Below are 20,005 nucleotides of genomic sequence, written 5' to 3'. Positions count from 1 at the left end.
GACAGATCCAGACTTGTTAGTGCCACGAACATTTGTCTTGGCCACAACGTACTATGTGTACACAAAGTGCTGCATCTACCATCTAGTGCCTTCCATGTTACACCCAAACATGTGCAGAAGGTCCCACCTCAGAAACATTCAGAAACGAAAGTCCAATTGCACGTCTCAGTACAAAAACAAATGTAGGATTTTAAACGCCACGATTTCTGCTGTAAAGTCCTTTCCACAGTCACCTACACCAGACTCAGTTGCTTGAGATCTCCAGGACCAAAGCCAGGAATATAACAGGAAAGAGAAAGTACAAACCTCATACCCAGTAAACGGGAACTTTATTAAACTACCGAGTTACTCCGAAATGTATAAATGTTCCATTAAATACAGTCAGTTTTCTATTACATAGATTAATAGAAATTTATTTACACGTTCCAAACGCATTTAAATTATTATTCAAGCTTGATACCAATAAAATTTGTTGTTTTTTTCTTTTTTAAAAAAGGAAAAAAGTCAATCATCTGCTCTTGCAGATGTGCATACATCCACATAGATACAAATAAGAAGGGAGAGATGCCTTTTTATCTGACCCACAGGGGAGGCAGTATCCAAAAAGCTTATGGTGTTTCAAGCAAAGTATTTGCCCTTGCCAAAAAGCAGGCTGTATAAATTCTCCCCATGGGATAGACTCAAACAAGAGGCCCTATGCAATACTTCATGGTGTTTGGGTATGATGTCTGCATCAAGATTTGCTGTACGTGGGAGGAGCTAAAGGCCCCTTGCCAAATGCAAACCTCAAAGCTAGCTGTCCCTGATCCTAGCCCATGAGAAGAATGTGAGCAATGAAATGGCTCATTCTCACTGAATTATGCTCTCCCAGCACAGAGGCATAGAGCAGACAAACAGATCTACCACTGGTAAGTCAATGCCACTTGTCCAGAGAGATTTTCCCTTTATTTTTAATTTTATTCTTAAATGAGGCTTCATTCATAAATGAATAAAAGGCAACTCTTTAAACAAGATGCTTAGGAGAACAGTAGTTTCCCTACCTACATACATTTCTCCCGCGAGGATGCACAGCATGCTGAATGAGTTTTCCCTCATTTTCTCTATCTGAGTCTGACAAAAGTTAAAATTTCTATCTGCAGGGAAAAAAAAGAGGTGTTTTTATTTTGCAAAAAACTTATCAAATACTAGTTTAATTCCTTTAGAGTCTTTAAACATTAAAAACCACATTTGATGCAACCAAGGAACTCTACAAAAACATTGTCATGCATAAGCTCTGTGTCTCATGCTAAATATTCTTGTTGACAGGGAGAGGGAGTGGAGACGGAAGAGGCAGGGAAACTAATGGCTCAATGAGAGCCATTGCAACATTCAAGTAATTTGGTAGTATTTAAACTAGTGGAAACATGGAATGGTAAGAAAGTGCTCGGCACTACACTGCAGCCTTCAAGAGCTGAACTGCAAACATCCTGATATGTATCATAAATATATGGCACTTCCGTATGACCCAAAGCTGGCAAGTTTGCTTGTGATCAAAACCAAGTCAGGAGTAGTCATCATCCCAGTGGTTACTGATGGCCTTCAACAGGCACAGCCTTCAGCTGTGCTATTCAATGCAGCACCAGCCACAGCTATGTGTACATGCAAGACAATGCTGCCACATTCTTGGAGAACAAGCCTCCTGCCCAGCAGAAAGCCTTTTCCAGACACACATACACATTCATAAAACATGCTATAAGTTCTTCAGTGAGGTTAAAGACAGCCACAAACAGCAAATATCTTGTTTTACGATTTTTTGGCCAGCAGTTCCCAGTCTGTCCAATTGCCAGCAATGGACTGTGACAGGCAAAAAGAGCTCTCAAATTCAAGGAATTGAAAGCAATGGAAAACACAGCCATCTAAGTTTGTTTTCAGTAATGTTCCACAGGATTCATTTTAACATTGAGTAAGAAACCAACTAGCACAAAGGCTTGAGTCTTAGAAGAATCTTATATACACAAAAAAACTGGCCTTTATCCATGTCTTCTGTCACGAAGCGTTTCATCTTGTAGTTAAAACTCTTTGGCTTTTGGTGACCTTCTATACCACAAACGCGGAGATTTGCTGTTCTGCTTGCATTCCATCACAGTAGCTTCAAATACATTCAAATTCATAAAAAAGGATTTAGACCAGAACACAACTACTTGCCCTTTTCCAAAGGTGTGCTGTACTTTAATGCGCACATGATGCCATTTATTGGCAGTGTTACTGTTTTAAGGAATTTCACTACACAGACATCCAGTGCTTGAACAAGTGTTCACATTCCAAGGTTAAAACCCCCCTCTCCCTTATTTCAGTAATGGCTTCAGTATTTTACCAATTGTGGTCCGGTTTGCATCTTTCAGTTTAAGAGAGGCCTTTTCCACTGTTCCCTGCTCCTTTGGTGCAGGTTCTGCTTTAGTGCTGACAGCTTCTCCCTGCAGGATGCTTCTTCCAACCACTCTGGCACTACTTGCTCTCTTTAAGGTACTCACAGTGTTCTCCTTTGGATTTGGATCATCAGAGGTCGCTGCTGCCTTCACTTTAGGCAGCCTCTGGGACACAGACCTGGTGATGGCTGGAGGTCTGGACGAGCTGGATAGATCCACTTTTGCACGCTTTGAAGAAGAGGCCACCGTATTCCTCGCAAAGTTTGGGACAGCAGATGGTGTTTTGGGAATATTGACTGTGGCAACCTTGGTATCATCTGTAGGGGTCTGAGGTTTTACACTGGAGCGACACATCTTTGTTTCGTCAGTTTTTGATTTGACATTACTCCTAACAGGTTTAGAGCTTGGCTTCTTGAGAGAGACTCTGTCCCTCTCAAAATGAGCACTGCTTGAGGTGACAGTGCCCCTTCGTAACTTTGGCTCCTCTACTGACATGCTATGCCTGTAAGGACTTCTTGGCAGTGTGTCTGTTGTGCCTCGGACAGAGCTGCGATGAGACAGCCGACTTTCCACTGTAGTAGTTTCACGAAGGGCTGTTTTGGCTTCTGGCTTGGCTTCTGGCTTTTTCACGCTGCTTGGTGTCCTGTTTGACCGAGAAATAGGCACCACTTTCCTCATACTTTCATTCTCAGAAGCATTCAAAGTTCTGACAGGTCTGGAAGGAGCTGTGTGGCTAGGGCGAGTGCCACTGGCTTTTGAGAAGCTTGGAGATCTATCTTTTAGAGAGTTTCTCTTTGGTCCTGCTGGATCTTTATTTTTTATGGGCTTTTCTTTAGGAATGGTATGCTTACTATTGGCATCATCCTTGTCATCTGGAGGAGTGTGAAGAGACAGGTCCTTGTCAGAAGTGGAATTCAGGTTTGAGAAGAAAGTTCTAGTCCTGTGTTGAGCATCATTCCCAGAAGAGCATGGTTTGCCAGCCTCACTTCTTATTTCATTGCCGGATGATTTAAAATCATTTCCTTCTTCAGAGTCCAACGTCAAAGAACAATCAGTTGTTGTATCTGACACATAGCACATTGGCCCATCTTCCCTACTTCCTGAAACACTTGTATCCACAGACATGGGGCTGCTGCTGCTGCTGGGCTCTGAAGCTTCACTCTTGCAACCCACTGCCTTGGCTTGATGGTCATGGGGCTCTCTGGAACTTCTGCAAGGTGGAGGCAGGTCATCATCAGCAGTGCTCACAGAATGAAAGCTTAGATCATCTAGAGTCTCCAAGTCTGTTCCACCAGCATCCTCTAAATATATTAAAGGTGCATCCTCTGCAGGCTTTGCTCCTTGAATATCAAACTTACGTAATCCTTTAACAAGTTCACGCTCCTCGATTGCCAGGGCCAGAGCATTTATATCTGTGGACTCCTCACAGGACACATTGGAAGTGCGCACATTGCAGTCGGTGTTTCTCTGCGAGTAATGGGCACCAGGACCGGCTGAACCACTGAAGTGATTGGGCTGAGCTGGAGACACCTGCACGAGGCCACCACTTTTCACTTCCATTTCAGACTGTTGGTGTAAATGCAAAGTATTTAAGTTGAGATCTCTTGCTTCTTTGGATTCAGTCCAGGCTACATTTGGTCTTGCTTGTCGGGTGTTTGCACGGGGAAGGCTGTTAAACTTGTTTGGATCCTCGTCTTTTGAGATTTCCAGGAAACTCTGCAACTCTCTGTCTGCAGTGATCCCCAAAGAAAGTCGAGAGCGTCTAGAATTTGTGTTTCTGTACAAAGGGCTTTGAGGTCTCTGCTGCAAGAAGGGAAGAAATTCTCCAAGTCCTTTTTTGGCCAACATCTCCACATCATTTTCACTGCTGCTCCGCCCAAAGCTCCCAAGTTCTCCAGCTGCCCAGGATCGACGCTTCTCCTCCAGTTCCTTTCGCTTTTGCAGACTATGAAGTTCCTGCATCTCTCGTTCCCTGTTTTCCTGAAGGAGAAAAACAAATACACGACTCAGAGGACTGTGTCCTATGCATGAAACAAGACATACTGCTTTACCTCTCCTTTATTACTTCCCATCAAAGTTAGCTCCTATGGCTATCACCCCCTCCCAAACCGTCAATAAATGCGCACACACAAAGTCACCATGGCAGCAACAGCCTACAACCATTAACCCTACGGAGAGCAGTTCCCTGCACAACTAATGCTGACGATACATCAGTCTGGTCAGCATAGGCAAAAAATGCACAAGTCCCTGCAAGGACCAACAACATGTCCTATCAAACCCAAGTAGATGTCAGGTCATAGAATCATGGAGTATCCTGAGTTGGAAGGGATCCACAAGGATCACTGAAGTCCAGCTCCTGTCCCTGCACAGGACAGTCCGAAGAATCACACCATGTGCCTGAGAGTGTTGTCCAAACGTCACCTGAACTTTATCAGGCTTGGTTCTGTGACCACTTTCCTTGGGAAACCTGTTCCAGAGTCCAATCAGCTTCTCCCTTTGGTCCAGCCAAAGAGTTCCTGCCATAAGACGGAGAGCTTCAAGTCCTCTCTGAGGTTAAAGCTGGCAGTTTTATCAGGTGAGCAAACCTCTACCTAATCATTACATATGTATTTTAAGACAAACTTGTCTGGCAAACACACAGTCAACAACATGGTCCTTACATCCTCCCTTACTACAACTGCAATTGTTCCTCAGCAAGTGCAATTTCAATGCAGTGCTACTTCCCTCTAACACTAGAGAAGTTAACAGAATGCCTCGTAATACTTAAGACATCAACGGACACCATTTACGGACAATAAATCAATGCCACATTCCAATTCTGGATTTCATATTCACTGTTGGCTTCAAAACCTGGCAATTATTGTAGAGAGGTTGCCCAGGATGGGAGGGAGGTTTTGGCAGCTAGGCTGAGGGATTTTAGTTCAGGAAGCCATAGAAGAAGTAGTTTGTGTTTGAAAGGCAATACAGTAACACTTTTTTACAAAAACAGTTACCAGTTATTTCCTATGAATATCAGCATTTTAACTGTCACCTCTAGGCTTCCTATTTAATCTAGCTGTACCCTTTGGTTGAACTTTCTGGGTTACTTTCTGAAATGCAGGACCTGGTTTTCTACAGCCAGTACAGCCGTAGCAAAAGAAAGAAGTGGGAGGCTGGTCTTGACAGAGGGCTCAAAACTGACATCATTTTCCAGCATTCTGTTAAATCTGTTCTGATGATTGACACACTTTAAAAAAAACACACCTATATTTTTCTGAAGCACTGTCTAGTTTGATCTTCCCATTGTTGTCACAACAGAAGAGCTGCATAACTAAAAAAAGTCACCTGAAAGCTTTCAGTAAACAAAAGCCTAATGCTTTTTGATGAATGGATTAATCTACACCTCTTAAAGTAGGTTTGAGACTAGGTTAGGCTCTGAAAGATAAGAAACCTGAGCAGCTAAGAAAAGAAAAAGAAAAAAACTTGCATTTCAGGAAAAATATCTGTGGCAAAGAGCTTTCTTTCACCTATATGGAAGAACAGAATAAATTCTTGTCAAATCTTAAAGCTCAATTTTAAATACTGCATTGTTAAGAGAAATTATTAAAAAGAGTTGTATATTATTATAATAATATTCTATATTAGACACAGAAAAATTTAACATTATCCAGAACACATTTTAGAAGATTTTATTCAAATGAATAAAAAATAATAAGACATGTTAAAAAATGAAAAAATTAAATATTTGAAATACTGCACAGGGCCACTGTGGTACCTGCCACCTCTTTAGACTGTTGGTTGTGCTGTCCACACATCACATTCATTTGTCAGAACTGCCATCTTTATTCTAAACTGTTCTGCTAATTTAGAAACAGTGGCAAGTACAGTCAGTAAGCAAATTTTCTCAATATTTGCAAGTGAGAGTCTAATTTGTCATTTTTTAGAGTGTAGCTGCTTATTACAGAGAGAGGAAGGAAGATCCCCAGTGGACCTCAAATTAATAGCTATCCAACAACCACTTGTAATGTGCAGCGATGAATTAAACCCCCAATCCCAAATATTTGAACATATATTCATGAAGTCATCTCTTGCTAAACTGACTGCAAGAGCAATCACCATATGGTTTTGTACATTTGTGCAGTGTTCACTCACATGTGTAACTACGTGCTATCCTGGGTGGCAAAGGTTAGCTAAGCTAAGGGTACAACAGGCACCTTAGCTGAACACCCTGTCAGCTTGCTACAAATCAAGATTGTTCTCTTTTTTCTGAATTAAAGCTTTTATACAAAGTGCTGTTAAATGCAGATTGAGTAAGGCACAGAAATAATGTGTGGATCCAACTGATTCAAACTACCTATAAAGGCCTAAAAAATATTTGTAACAGTAGGTAGGCTTTGCTGAACCAAAACTGTAACCAATGCCAATACTGCCCCTTCATCTTAGTGTACTTCAGCATTCTTACCTTGACAGCTGTGTTGAATCTTAGGCAGAAGTCCCTAAATATTTGGAAACATTCATCCAACTTCATAGTTTCTTTGTCTTCACAGAAAAAGTCAATGAGAGCATTTCCCTCCTTTTGCAATTCTCGTTTCTGGTGTTCAAGCTCCTTCAGATGTCTTACAGCAAACTGCAGCAAACACCATACACAACATGAACCAGACAGAAAAATTAAAGTCACAACAGGTCACGTAAATATTAGAAACCTATGAAAGTCATGTTCCAACCTAGAAGTTGTTACAGAGCCCGGGAAATTAACATTTTGAAGAACTCCTACTAACAAAAAGAAACGTCATTTCAGCAAACTGAGTAAAGAAGGTCAGGAAAAATGGATCAGTCAAAATGTAAATTGTAGTGACTAGGACAGAGAACAGGAAAAAGTTCAAAGGCCCTTGAATAAATGTAGAACTTTAATTTTTAGATGAGTAAAATCAAAGACTGTATTAGAACACTGACAGATCACCGGAGAGCCCTTTAGAAGTTCCTCATTTCCTATTTTCCCATTTCTCCTTCAACTTTCAACTAAGCATAAAGAATTAATTCCTCCTCTCCACTTTTCCAAGAAAGCACATGAATAGATTCATGGATGCACATCACAGAATCAATTTCTTCCTAAAGTGACCCTAGACCACAAAAAAAAAAGGTTTTCATGGCAGAAAGTTATGGAACTGCTGGAAACATGCATATTTTAAGACATCCAGAAAATGGTCCCATACACTTTAAATCATAAGTGTAGAGCTATACAGACTGGATGGGAGTAGATAAGTGCAAAAAGATTGAGGAGGAAGAGAATAAAGCTGTGATTAGACTTGGAGCAGCCAAACTGCTTATAACACTTTGATCAGTGCCACTGTCTCCTCTATCTCAATCGCCAGCCATTCACTTCTATCCCTGCACAATCCCAGATCCGAGACCAGACAGGCCTTAAAGTAACCTGAGGAGAAAAGTTAGTTTTCAGACAAGTATTTCTCAGACTCTAACTCATGATCATCTAAATACTTTTGATAATGTAGTACTGCAGCAGGAAAAGGCAGCTGGAAGTACTGGTGACCATTTGAGCCAATCCTGCTTTCAGGAAGGTACTTGGAAAATTATACCAGTAGGGTAGGAACAAATGTGACTTGCTAGTCTTCAATAGAAAAAGAAGGCCCATAATAGAACCTGGAGTGAAGATACACTGGATAATTGATAAAAACATACATTGAAAGTTAGTTCCTCCCACATATTTCAGTAATTTATTCATGAGGGTGAGATAATCAAAGCTGACTTTTGTATCAGCTTGGCTATCACCTGTAATTTAGAAACAAAAACCGGAAGTGTTTATGTAAGGTATGCATTTGTAAAATGATTTTTTTCCCAACATTTCTTTTGGAATGTGGCCTAAACAAGGTTGCAGTGTTACATAAACCCAGCTATTAAATTTAAAAAAATCCCAAACATGTTAAAACATAACATTAAAGAGTCTGGGTGTAATGGATAAAAGCCAACAATTCAGAGTGAATGAGGACAGGTATTTCAATCTTAACCCGCCCCTTTCTTCATCAGCTTTTCATCTCCTGAAAAACTGCAGGGACTATTAACTGAATTTGCAAGTTGAAAACTGGGGCGGGTTAAGTTCCAGATCAACACCTGCCTTCTTACTTTTCATAATTACCTATAACATGAAACAGAAAAATCATTTAATTGAAGTATAATATGTATTTCTTCAGGCATCACCACATACTCAGAAAATACCAAGAACTCTGCTTCAAAGTTAAGTGCAATACACATTCAGGCCTGTAAAGTCACTGCAGTACTACAGAAAAAAACCAAAAACAAAACAAACAAAAAAAACAAAAAGGAGAACCCACCCAGAAATAATGAAATGGCTCAGAATAGGCCACTGTGCTAAGGGTAAGTTAGTAAAGAAAATAGCCCCTTAATCTTCCAGCTTCTAATATCTCTTCAAACACCCAGCAATCAAGATTTATATTCACAGCACAGCCTCAGTTAAAACTGACATGCTCCAGTATAACATAACATGCACACATCATATTTTGGCAGCTGCAAATTACAAAACCAGTGACCACTCCAAACTGTCTTACATTGTAACCACTGATCTTCATCAGTCATTTCACATGTATTAAATAGGCTTGCCTAACAAGCCTGGGGCAATGTACACTCAATATCCCTCCCTGCAAAAACACAGTCCTTCTAGCACTCTCACTGGACAAACAGCATGAGGTTGGAACACCTTTGTAAAACTGATAGGGCAAGCATATTAAAATAATGTTTCTGTTTATTAATATGTCCACACAAATTGGATTCAGCTGAGAAACACTCCTGCTTTCAGGTGATAGTAACACATTGGCACAGATACCCTACAAACCTGGAGAAAGCTTTCCATCTGGTGAAAGAGTTTTGGGTCTCGCCGGATGCTGTCTTTAACAGATCTTGCCTTGACAGACAGTGAGTGGAGCTCTGCTTCTACATTATCAATGGATAACCTAAAAATAGCATATACGAGAATGCTTATCAAAGGAGAAGGAGTGGCCCACAGGTTAGCCACAAACATGCTGCAAAAATGGATGTTTTACATGAGGTGCAACGTGGCTATCAAACAAGACCTGCCTGTTCAGGCAATCTTTCCAGAGTAGACACTGAGAGGTAGGAGAGAGATAAGCACTTTTCTTCTTATTTGCAACCTGAAAAGATTCCCATGGGGTGTGGTTTCACAATTAACTCCAGCCAGTCCTACCCATCCTTACCACAAGAAAAGGTAATGCTCCCTTGCCTCTGACCAGGTGTTCCTTTTCCCTCCCTCGTGCCTGTGTTAGCACTTATTTTCTGAATGGTCAGCCATACCTGTGTAGTGAAAATTAACCTAGGAAAGCCAAAAAGCCAATTTGCTTCCTTTGCTTGGCCCAATTGATTACACGATTGTTCAAGCACAGGAACTGCCACAAAAAGGGGGCCACAAGGGACTGTCAGCCAGGACTCCCCACTTTGACAGTAGCATCTGGATCATGAAATTGCATGTTAGGTTCCTCTAAGGAGTCACAGCAATTCAGCCTACACAGTCTCAACCCAGCAGTCATAAAATTTCATCCTCCTGCTCCTGTGGAGAGGTAACTCAGAAACTGAAGATCACAGGAAGGAGTTCTGATCTGTTATAATCTAAATGTTCTCGTGGGAGACCCATGTTCCATACAACAGGAGTTCTCACCTAAATCTCTGTCACTTTGAGAGTAAATGCTTCTAAATCTATGGCATTTCCTTCACAAGAGAACTCTGCTTTGCCTAGGAATTGAAGCACTAGTTTCCCAAATGATAAAGATAAGTAACTGTACACATGCTCCTAAGGTCATTTCACCAGCAGCATGACTTTCAAACAGTAAAGCTGAAAAGTTTGTGGCAGACTGATTGAAGTGCACATGGCAGGACATGGTGACAGCATGCCTAAGTTTGTCAGGGTGCAGAAAAAGGGAATATAATGTGTCCTGGGTTTTCTCTGTTTATGTTATCTGCAAAAATTAGTTCCCTGTTCTGGGCAGATCATGGGTATTTTTGCAACTAAGAAAACCATAGAAAATACAGGCTACATTTTTCTGCCTGTGAAGGAGGAAGAAGACGGCCTACAAATAAAGAAGGTAAGACAATAAAAAATAAAGAACATAATAATTGTTTTAATATGCTCTAACTGGGAGATTTATGAGCAACTTGTACATGACAATTCTTCCTGAAGATCTTCCTCGTGCCCAGTGGCGAGGAACATAATTCATTTTGTTTCATTTTCCTGTACAGAGTGCATTTCCTGAATAGATTTCAACATGAATTACAAGAGAAGATCTTCAGCATTAACAAACGTGATCAAAGGACAAAGTGGCTAGAAAAAAAAGTATCACCAAGTTTGGTATTCTGCCTGTTCCCCTGCTGTTTGCCAGGGGGCTTGCATGGCATGGAAAGCTACATTCCTCAGCAGGCCATATGGCAGACTGCCTAAAAGGTGTGTGGGTTGGATGGCAGAAAGCCACACAGGTGGTCCCTCAAAAATTTTCTGATCAACTGCATGGCCACTCCTTTCCTCAGAAGATTTCAGTCTTTTGCAGACGTTACTTAACCCACCACCAGATCTAAGAGACTGGATCCTTTTACAGCTGGGAAAAGAATGTAAATAGATTGCCCAAAGCTCAAGAGTAAGGAAGCAACAAAACTGGGAACAGAACTTCAGCACTGCTAGCTTCCAGATTTGGGATTTAGATCACGCTGTCATACATAAGAATAGTTATCGAGGTACAAATCAGGTTCAGTTTTAAATTATGCAGCTTGAAACTTAGGTGACAGAAATGCAGAGCCAACAACCTCTTCAGATTTTCCACCCAAGACAGCAATAAAAAAAGCAAATGAAACCTCAAAAAGCATCTAAACGAAGCCAGGGCCAGCACCTGTACCTGATACCAGGTTTGGGAAAGTACTGTAGGCTGCTCAGGGAAAATTGATTTAAGGAAAAACAGTAACATGCTTTTAGTTCAATCCCTTAAAAGTAAAGAACATGCTCATGTACTTGACAGACACAGAACTACCAAACCCCTATGGAGACCATGTAATAAAAAAACCCTCATACCTGAAGGCACATTGCAGGCATACTTCGGCTAGTAAATGGAAATTAAGCCCTCAAAGCTACAGTAAACATTTGTAAAGATTTGTTTTTGTGCCAAGACTTCCCTGAATAAGCCTCACTGCTTCACAAATGAGAAAATTCCAAGACACCGTCTAACCATCAGTTCTCAGTTTTCTTTTAACTCACCTGGCGGCATCGTGAACACTCCTGATTTTTTCTGAAAAGTTGAGAAGAGCAGCATCTTTCTTTTGGGCTTCCTGAAACAAAGAGAACCAAACCAAAACACACAAGCCATTAACATTCCACCACCATGCCAAGTCCCTAAATCTGGCTGTTCTAAAGCTTCTGGGAGGGCACTTAAAGGTTTTTCTCCTGCACTGTTTTTTTTCCCCAATCAATCCTAACAAAACTGAGTGAGGGACATCCCTTAAAGAAAGGCAGGGATCAGAACTGGAAACTTTAAACAGTAGCTTCCATTTTCCAGTGTGCAATTATGGCTGCTTCTGCCAGAGAATACAAGCCACATGTATTAATAAAGAATGTCAAGGAGAGAACAATTTACTGATGCCATTGTTTGAGCAGATACAATGTTTCCTGTGCAAACATCAATTAATACCCTATTGTTTACTGGCTGGGAATCTGTTAAGCCAGTTTGTACACAGATAACCAAAGTCACATACAGAAGCATTTAAATTCTCTATCTTCTAAAATCTAAACTTTGAAAGGAAGGAAAAATAGCTTGAAAAAAGCCTGCAGCAGCTTTAAAAACTCGTGTCAGTCATTGAGGGAGAAAAGCTGTCAACAAAAAGGCTGCTCAAAAGATTCAGTGGGAAGACTGAAAGAACATTTATCAAAATAAGCCACTACCACAGTGTAAGGATTCAGGACAGTAAGACAAAATCTTCAATGATGAAATTTGAAATAAGCAAGTTTTCACGTGATACATAAACTTAAGTTTTCCATGGGTTTCTGATAGGATGACCAGGTAGAAGTAAACTGGTGAATTTTGTGGCAGAAGAAAGGTGAAGATAAGATCACAGCTGTGAAGAAGCTGATTTTTCTGAAACACATGGCCTCTTCTATTGTCTATAATTTATAGACCTACATTTTTATCAGTTGCTTATACCAGCAAAATAGTTATTCTATACCAGAGCAACAAAATGCAGCAGACTCATCCCAGGTTTGTTTGCTTTTGTGTCCGCCAGCTTGAGCAGTGATGACAGTTTAAATCCAACAGCATTGCCAGCATAACCTCCCTAAAAAGAAATAAGCAAACAGCTGAGGCATGACATCAGTGCACTGTAATACTAACAAAGAAGTATGGTCCATCAGCCATCTCCCTTTTGGACGGCACTTACCGCATTCATAATATTCCCAGCCTGAAGGACCAAGTGCAATATGGAATGCAGTTCCTCACAGGTCATTAACTCTGTAAGGAGCAAGAAAATTGCTGTCTAACAATTGTTTGTTTAGAAATATATACAGTCACTTACCAAACTCCTCTTCATCTCAAGATTTTTTAAAAATTTTAACAGGAAACTATAATAAACTGAAGAGGCCGTGAGAAAAATAATGGTACTAAATAACTCCAATTCACAAGCACAATTGACAAACCTCAAAAGTGTATGTTCAGGCTTTAACTTAGCAAGTGTACTATTTCCAAGGCAACCTCTAGCAGCTAAGGAAACATTTGGGGCCTAATCCTGCAATGTGTGAAGTGTCTCATGCAATTGGTTAAGTATCCTCACCACCTACTAATTCCAGTGTGAGGCAAGTGTTCTGCACCCCGCAGGATCCATTTGCCATCTGCCAGGATTGGGCTTTTGAAAATTACTCTTTTTTTAGCAGACTTGGCCATGGGACCTCAAAAGATAACAGGCAGTTTCTAAATCTTCCCTGCTTATCCCACTCCCACTAAGAATCATTTTCTGTATGATCACCAACTCAGAGCAGCATTTGTTTTACTTCAGTCATATCAAAGATGATTTGGCACAAAGCTACATTCAATGTGACGCAAAGAGTCAAATGGAATAAAACTGCCTTGTAAAGCTTTTCCATCACAGGAGGCAGGTTTGTAGGCATGTTTATTTCTTGCAAAATGCACAGAACTGCTTTATCTGAATTTATAGACCTTTTCACCCAGCCATGCATAAGCAAAAAAACAATACATGTGCTTAAAAGGCACCACAGAGACTGCCCTAGAAATGAGATGCGGAAATTCAGAACTGTAAAGAGTTAATAAATAAGCATTACACAAGTGGCACAGCAAATCAAGTAACTCCAAATTTGCAAGTGGCCATACTGCAAGAAAATCACCATGAGCTGGTTTTAATGTAATGTACTACATTTGACACTGATGAACATGACAAAAGGTGGAATCCTTTTGGTTGCAGTGTAAATGCTTTTAAAAACTATTTTGCTTCCAAGTTCACATTCTATAATTTACCCTGCATTCAACTGCTCAACACAATACAGTAATCTATCATTGTGGAAGCAGATAACCCTTGTAAATTTGTATTTTGGTACTAGGAGCCTAAACACAGAATTAATTAAATAACATTTGATCTAACAAGCTATAGGTGAGCAAGTGAGAAGGAAGGAAGAAGAGAGAATGCACAAAAGAATAGCAAATTTCACAAGGCCAAGAGGAGGACACTTCTAAAGACTTTGCATAGTAAGAGCCTGCTCCGCGTCCCTATGACATACATCCATTTGCAGGCTGTTTAGACCATCCTACCCCTTAGTGACTATCAGCATTAAAATTTAAGTAAGTATTCTCTCAGCTTAATTACAAGGAAAGAAACCCAGAAGATAGCAATAGAAAAGTAGACAGAATTCCTAAACAACTTCGGGCTATCAACAAACCCTGAAGTGAAAAGACCAAATGGAGTCTTAGAGCACATGACACAAGTGGACTGAAAACAGGGAAGGCTCAGTCTGATTTGCGTGACTGACCTAATGCAGGAGTTGGAGACTGATGTGTCTCCTCTCTGGAGGGAATTAATTCATCATTTTTCAAATGTCCTGAGTGAAGGACATGAAGGACATTAAGGCGTGGCTGCTTTTACACATAACATATTCCCTCACATATGTCTGCTGCTCAAAACACAAAGAACAACGATTTGAAAGAGATCCTAATAAAAGGCCAAACTCAAACCTCATCCGAAGTCAAGGAACATTTTTCCGAGTCAAGGACAAGTTCAATCCCCACTGGTGGGAAAAACACAGCAGATTTGTTTTCTTTTGCTTTCACTTAAAAGGGCTGTCCTAGTCACCAGTGTTCATAGTTGAATACTTTAGTACTGCACCATTTTATACCACTAGAAGCAGTCTAAACAGTGCTCTAGCAAGCCTGTCAAAAAAATTTCTAGCATGAAACAGGAATTTCATATTGAAGGAACAGGACAAATAGGCACCTGAGGCACTGGAAAGGGTCAGCATTAATGTTTAACTGAAACCTGGAAATTACTTTCCTGAAGAGTAGAAGACACTCAAATAATCATCTGCAGCATTTCCAAACTTGTGAAAGGTAAAGAACAAAACAGATGTGTAGAGAAACAGAGAACAAAACCAGAAAACAAAGGAATAGCAATAGTATTCTCTACAATAAAGATTTCAGCCTGCGTTATCCTAATTTGGTCATGGGACACTTTTGCTTCTGTAAGTTTAGCATACAGTACTAATAAGTTTTGGTCATGAACTTGTTGCGAGTGTGTCCAAGGTCTCCAGATTTTTGATTTTGGAAGCAAAGATTCACCAGGCACACCCTGATGGCATTTGTCAGAGGGGAGTTAGCTTCCTTTTAATACCTAAGGTACCTGAAATTCAAGCTCTAGCCTTCGTAATGCAGACTAATTAACATGCTAACAAAAACAAGAGTATTAGGCATGTCCCAACATATTTAATTACCTTTTGTTGCCAGTCTTATAATTTTCATGTTATCCTGTAGAGAAGTACAGGAGGGTGAGAACTCCCTCTCCAACACCATGGCTTCAATCCTAAGAGCATAGCTGGAGTACACAAACAGGTTTAGAACTGACAGCTAAAAGAGAACATTTATCATAAACAGAATAAACCTACTATCTCCTTACTTTGGCACCTGGATTAGTAAATACATGAAGGAATCAGCTTGAGACAGTTTTGATACATCTCCATCAAAGGCTTTTAATTTCTTTACCTAGAAAAGAGCAAAAAAACACTAGCAAAGAATTTTACCAAAGATCAGATTCACTTGACTTTAGAAAGAAACACCTTGAAAAGCAGTAACTTTAACAGAATGCATTGGAAAGTCCACACAGTCACTGTGCCAGACTCCTGTAATTTGCACACAACCCAACCACAAACAAATTTTAAAAAATAACTTCACTCTTCTCCCAAAACACACAGTCCAGTGGAAAAAAATACAATGGCATTGTTCTGATTGGTGATTCTGATTTCTGACCAATGTTTGCATTCATCACTATGTGTAGGACATGGATGATGATCTGAAAAAAAAGATCTTCATGTCTTCAACAACTGTAACATTCACTTGGGCACAGTTTAACTGTGTTCAGAATTTCCAGCATAGGACTGCCTAGATGCTTTGGCACAATGCAGCTAAGATTTAAGTTTTGGGTTTAATTTCAAGATACTTGCTTCAACCATTTCCCCTAAACACTCTTAAGGGATAAACTTCACGCTCTTGAGTTTGTATTCTTTTCATTCATATGCAATATTTTAAGATAAAGGCAATCTCACATTTTAAGTAATTTGTTATCAGTACTCTGAGAACACCGTTTACACGCAAAGGAAATATCACTGTATTAATTTTGTCAATCTTCCTTCCCAGCTCCACCAAATCCATATATCTGCATGACCTGGAAGCTGCTGATCTGCCTACATACTTATTGTTTGTTTATATAGAAGAATTGAAAAATAGATGCACATATGTTTAAGTGTAACTGGAATTTCTTCCACATCTTCCAACACAGCAATTCGGTCCAAAAGCAGAGCTCACTCTGAGTTATACACTATTTCTTCATTCAACCAACAAGTTCACACTCAGCAGCAGTTGTATGTTCCCACTGATTTACACATCAGCCCATCATCCTTCCTTTTTATAACCTCTCACTGAAAGCCCATTCACAACCACATTGACACAGTCTTTAGTTTTAGAAAGCATATTAAGCTATACTGGAGAGAGGCACACTACACATCAGGACATCAAGAGTTACCATGTTCCCATGATTTAGCAAGATATCAATGGGTTTTTTAAAGGATCAGCTTCCGAATTAACAGTTTAAGTTATTTTCCTGCTTTGACTGTAAAAAAACTAACTAATAATTTGTAATGGAAAACAACATATGCTATGCAAAATTGGGATTTTAAAATAAATTCTGAACTAGCAGGAGAAAAGGATTGTTTTAACAGCTTTTTTCTACTTTATTCCCATTTTTTTCCACATCACAAAAAACCAGAAATGTTGAGAGCACATTAAGAACAAGAAAATAAAAAATACAAACTAAATTCAGGCTAGAAAATAATTCCTTTTCCAATTAAAAAAAACACAAACAACTAACAAAAGCTTATGACCAAGAAAGAGAATTCTAATCTGAGAGCAATTTTTATTCAGGCTATCTAGGTCCATTTCCTAACATCACCCCCTACCCCCATTTAACTCAAGACACTCAGACAAAAGCTCCTTCTAAAGATAAACAGCAAACCCATTTTTTAAGGCCTGAGAAAACTCCTAATTTACTGAGTAATTCAAGAAGTTTGCCAACAACAAAAAAAAAACCAGGAAAGACCAGACTTGAAAATGCTGATAATTCTAAAGTGTTAAACAAGTAAGAAACAAACCCAAAGTAAACACTTTTACTACATTGTGAAGTGGAGAGATGTCTACTATCTTAGTCTTTACAGGTGTTCTTTAATGTAGCTTCCAAAAAATAGTGGTCTGCAACCTAACCAAAAAACCTGTGAATTCTCAAACCTCATTTTACTATGTGGCAAATATCAGGGTTTGCCTGAAAAGGATACAGGTATTCAGAAATGGGAGAGAGGGAGGAAAGGAAGAAAGAAAAGCAGCCCCCCAAACAACCCACACCAAGTCACCAAAATCAGGATCATATAAGCCACAGGTAATTACAGGAAGATACAATTTGAAGACTGCAAAAAAAGTGAACAAGAGATCCTGAGATACTCACAGGAATATGAATTTATTCATGATACCTGTACTATATACTTTCAACAGTAAGCAGCAATCACTGTTTTCTATGTGGAATTTTAGTTTTACAGACACTGGACTGAAATCATCTTTCTTCCATCCTCCTAGAAAAAATGCCTAGAGTGGTACAAGGGGTACTAAATCCCAGAATTCAGGAGAAATGTTCCTAAACAGGCTGCCTTCTGATGGGTGGTACAGGGTGTGAATGTCATAATGCAAAAAGCTTTGGCTAATAGTCAACCCAGCAGACAGTCTGTGCAATCAGACTGAAATCAAAGATTGTGCTCGACGCCTGCTTACACTTTGCCCAGCCTACATCAACCATCTGAACCCCACTGTCTTTTCCTCAGGCATCCCAAACTACCTCTATAAGAAGCAGCAAAGCAGCTCACCCAACAAGCCCTAAATCCAAACATGGTGGAGGACAGTGACCCATTCCACAAACAGGCAAAACAGGAATATGATAGAGTTATAAGGTCCTTTTCACCCTGGAATTCAGCACAGCATAGCCTGGTTCTCTGTATGTATCTAAGTTTTTCACATAGAGGATTAAATTTTTAATTAACTTGGCCTTAAAACAGTAAGTAGGCTGGGAAATAGCTTAAAGTAAAGACAGGACAACGATTTATTTTCTGACCCCTCTTAATTCAAATTTCATAACAGAGAAAGTCCAGCTATTTCACCATGAAGAAAAAAAAAGTTATTTGATTTTACTGAGACTATCTATAAACTGAAAAACAGTTTCTGAACTCTAAAGCTAAAAATTGCGGAAACACATTTTGGATGTCTGTCCTTACACATTCCAAGGGAGTCTACTCAAAATCTCATGGGACTGGCCTCTTCTCTCTGTACCAATGTTGTCCAAATCTTCCCAAAGAGAACTGAGATTCCCTGATGGCTCCTGTTAAGTGGGGCTCAAATTCAAATACCAAATGCAGCCCGCAACTGCAAAGAAACTATGGGGACGGACAACCATGTCCACTGTTAATTGCATTAACAGATACAGTAGATAGGTTTATTAGCCTGAGAACACAAGAGAAGTGAAAGAGTGGCTTACTGTAAAATCACAATGAGTAACTCTACCAGTTCTGGCCTTGCCCTCCTCTTTTCAAGCACAACAAAATCTTTTCCACAACAGTAGGCAGCCACATACCAAGATATGGCAGTGCAATGTACATATATGCAAGGGAGTGTAATTACATTGTATGCTCAGTTCTGTATTACTCAAATTGAGGGTAGAGCTACTAATTTAATTTTTCATTATATTTGTATATGGAATATGCATTTGCACTGTCCATGCATGCCCATGCATACTAAATCAGATTTTAGATACAGAAGGTTCTCACATATGTAATTTGCTTCATTTTAAAAACAGTTATGAAACACAGAAAGCCTGATCTTTGATTTGATTTGTGGACAATTGCAGTAGATATGCCTATGTCACTATACCTCACAGACAGGAAAGCTACTGCACTCAAGTTTTTGGTCATTTTTGAACTACTGATAGCACTTACAGTGGGATTCTACTTTATGGCATAAAATAGGTATGTTGTACTTGTATGCAGGATCTTTGAAGAAGAGGAATAAATATTTTCTCTGGGTTTTTTTATTTAATATTTCCATACCACTGCAGGTATTCAGGGCACTAACAAAAAAAGAGAGTTAAAAAATACCAAAACTCCAAAAGGCACCGAAGTGGAATCCAACTACAAGGGCATGTGGGAAAGCAGCTAATGTATTAGGCAGTGAAGCACCATGGGGCACAAGCAGGGGCAGGGGCAAACCACTATGTACAAATGATGAAACTAAATGGAGAAAAACCTGCAGGTTATCATAAACAGACAAAGAGGAAGCAGGAGATGAAAGCTCTGAAGGATGGTCAGCACAATAAAACAGTGGCTGAGGAAAGGAGGGTGCAGTTAACTACACAGACATGGTTTGAAAAGGGTAGAGCTGACTGACAGTAAAGCAGGTGACAGCCGACTGGGGTTTGAAAACAGAGCACAGAGCAAAGGACAGGCCTGAGACACTACAAAGGAAGTTAACACATTGGGTTGATAACCTGGGCGGTGCATGTGTGTGGGTGAGCTGATAACCAGTATGATATGCTCTCTTCTGTATATATTTAAAGTACAAATTCTGGCTATTCTAGCTCATTAAACACAGGACTCTCAACTTTTACCAGTCTGGGCCTGCTGAAGAGTGCAATGATATGCACATAAAAGCAGCTAAAAGCCTCTTCTCTTCTTTGGTCAGGGTGCCAGTAAATGAAAGCTGTCAGACATTTCACCAGGATATTGTGAAGAAACAGTTAGGAAT

The 20,005-nt window shown here is 39.8% G+C and overlaps 1 protein-coding gene across 3 annotated transcripts in view; it reads right to left on the bottom strand.

Annotated features, from left to right (window-relative positions):
• Positions 1-312: 312 nt before the first annotated feature.
• Positions 313-20,005, bottom strand: part of FHDC1 (FH2 domain containing 1) — a 35,886-nt gene continuing 16,193 nt past the window's right edge. For all 3 annotated transcript variants that reach the window (XM_071556107.1, XM_071556108.1, XM_071556109.1), the window contains exons 5-12: positions 15,573-15,658; positions 15,391-15,491; positions 12,840-12,910; positions 12,630-12,737; positions 11,668-11,738; positions 9,250-9,367; positions 6,847-7,011; positions 313-4,385 (exon numbers count right to left, since the gene is read on the bottom strand). In XM_071556107.1, coding sequence (XP_071412208.1) covers positions 2,325-4,385; positions 6,847-7,011; positions 9,250-9,367; positions 11,668-11,738; positions 12,630-12,737; positions 12,840-12,910; positions 15,391-15,491; positions 15,573-15,658 — 2,781 coding nt within the window. In that variant the 3' untranslated portion in view covers positions 313-2,324. The remainder of the gene's footprint in view (positions 4,386-6,846; positions 7,012-9,249; positions 9,368-11,667; positions 11,739-12,629; positions 12,738-12,839; positions 12,911-15,390; positions 15,492-15,572; positions 15,659-20,005) is intronic.

This window comes from Pithys albifrons, chromosome 5 (genome assembly GCF_047495875.1).
Source record: "Pithys albifrons albifrons isolate INPA30051 chromosome 5, PitAlb_v1, whole genome shotgun sequence".
Classification (NCBI taxonomy): domain Eukaryota; kingdom Metazoa; phylum Chordata; class Aves; order Passeriformes; family Thamnophilidae; genus Pithys; species Pithys albifrons.
Note: the sequence above shows the minus strand (reverse complement) of the source record. Positions and strands in the feature narration are given on the sequence as shown.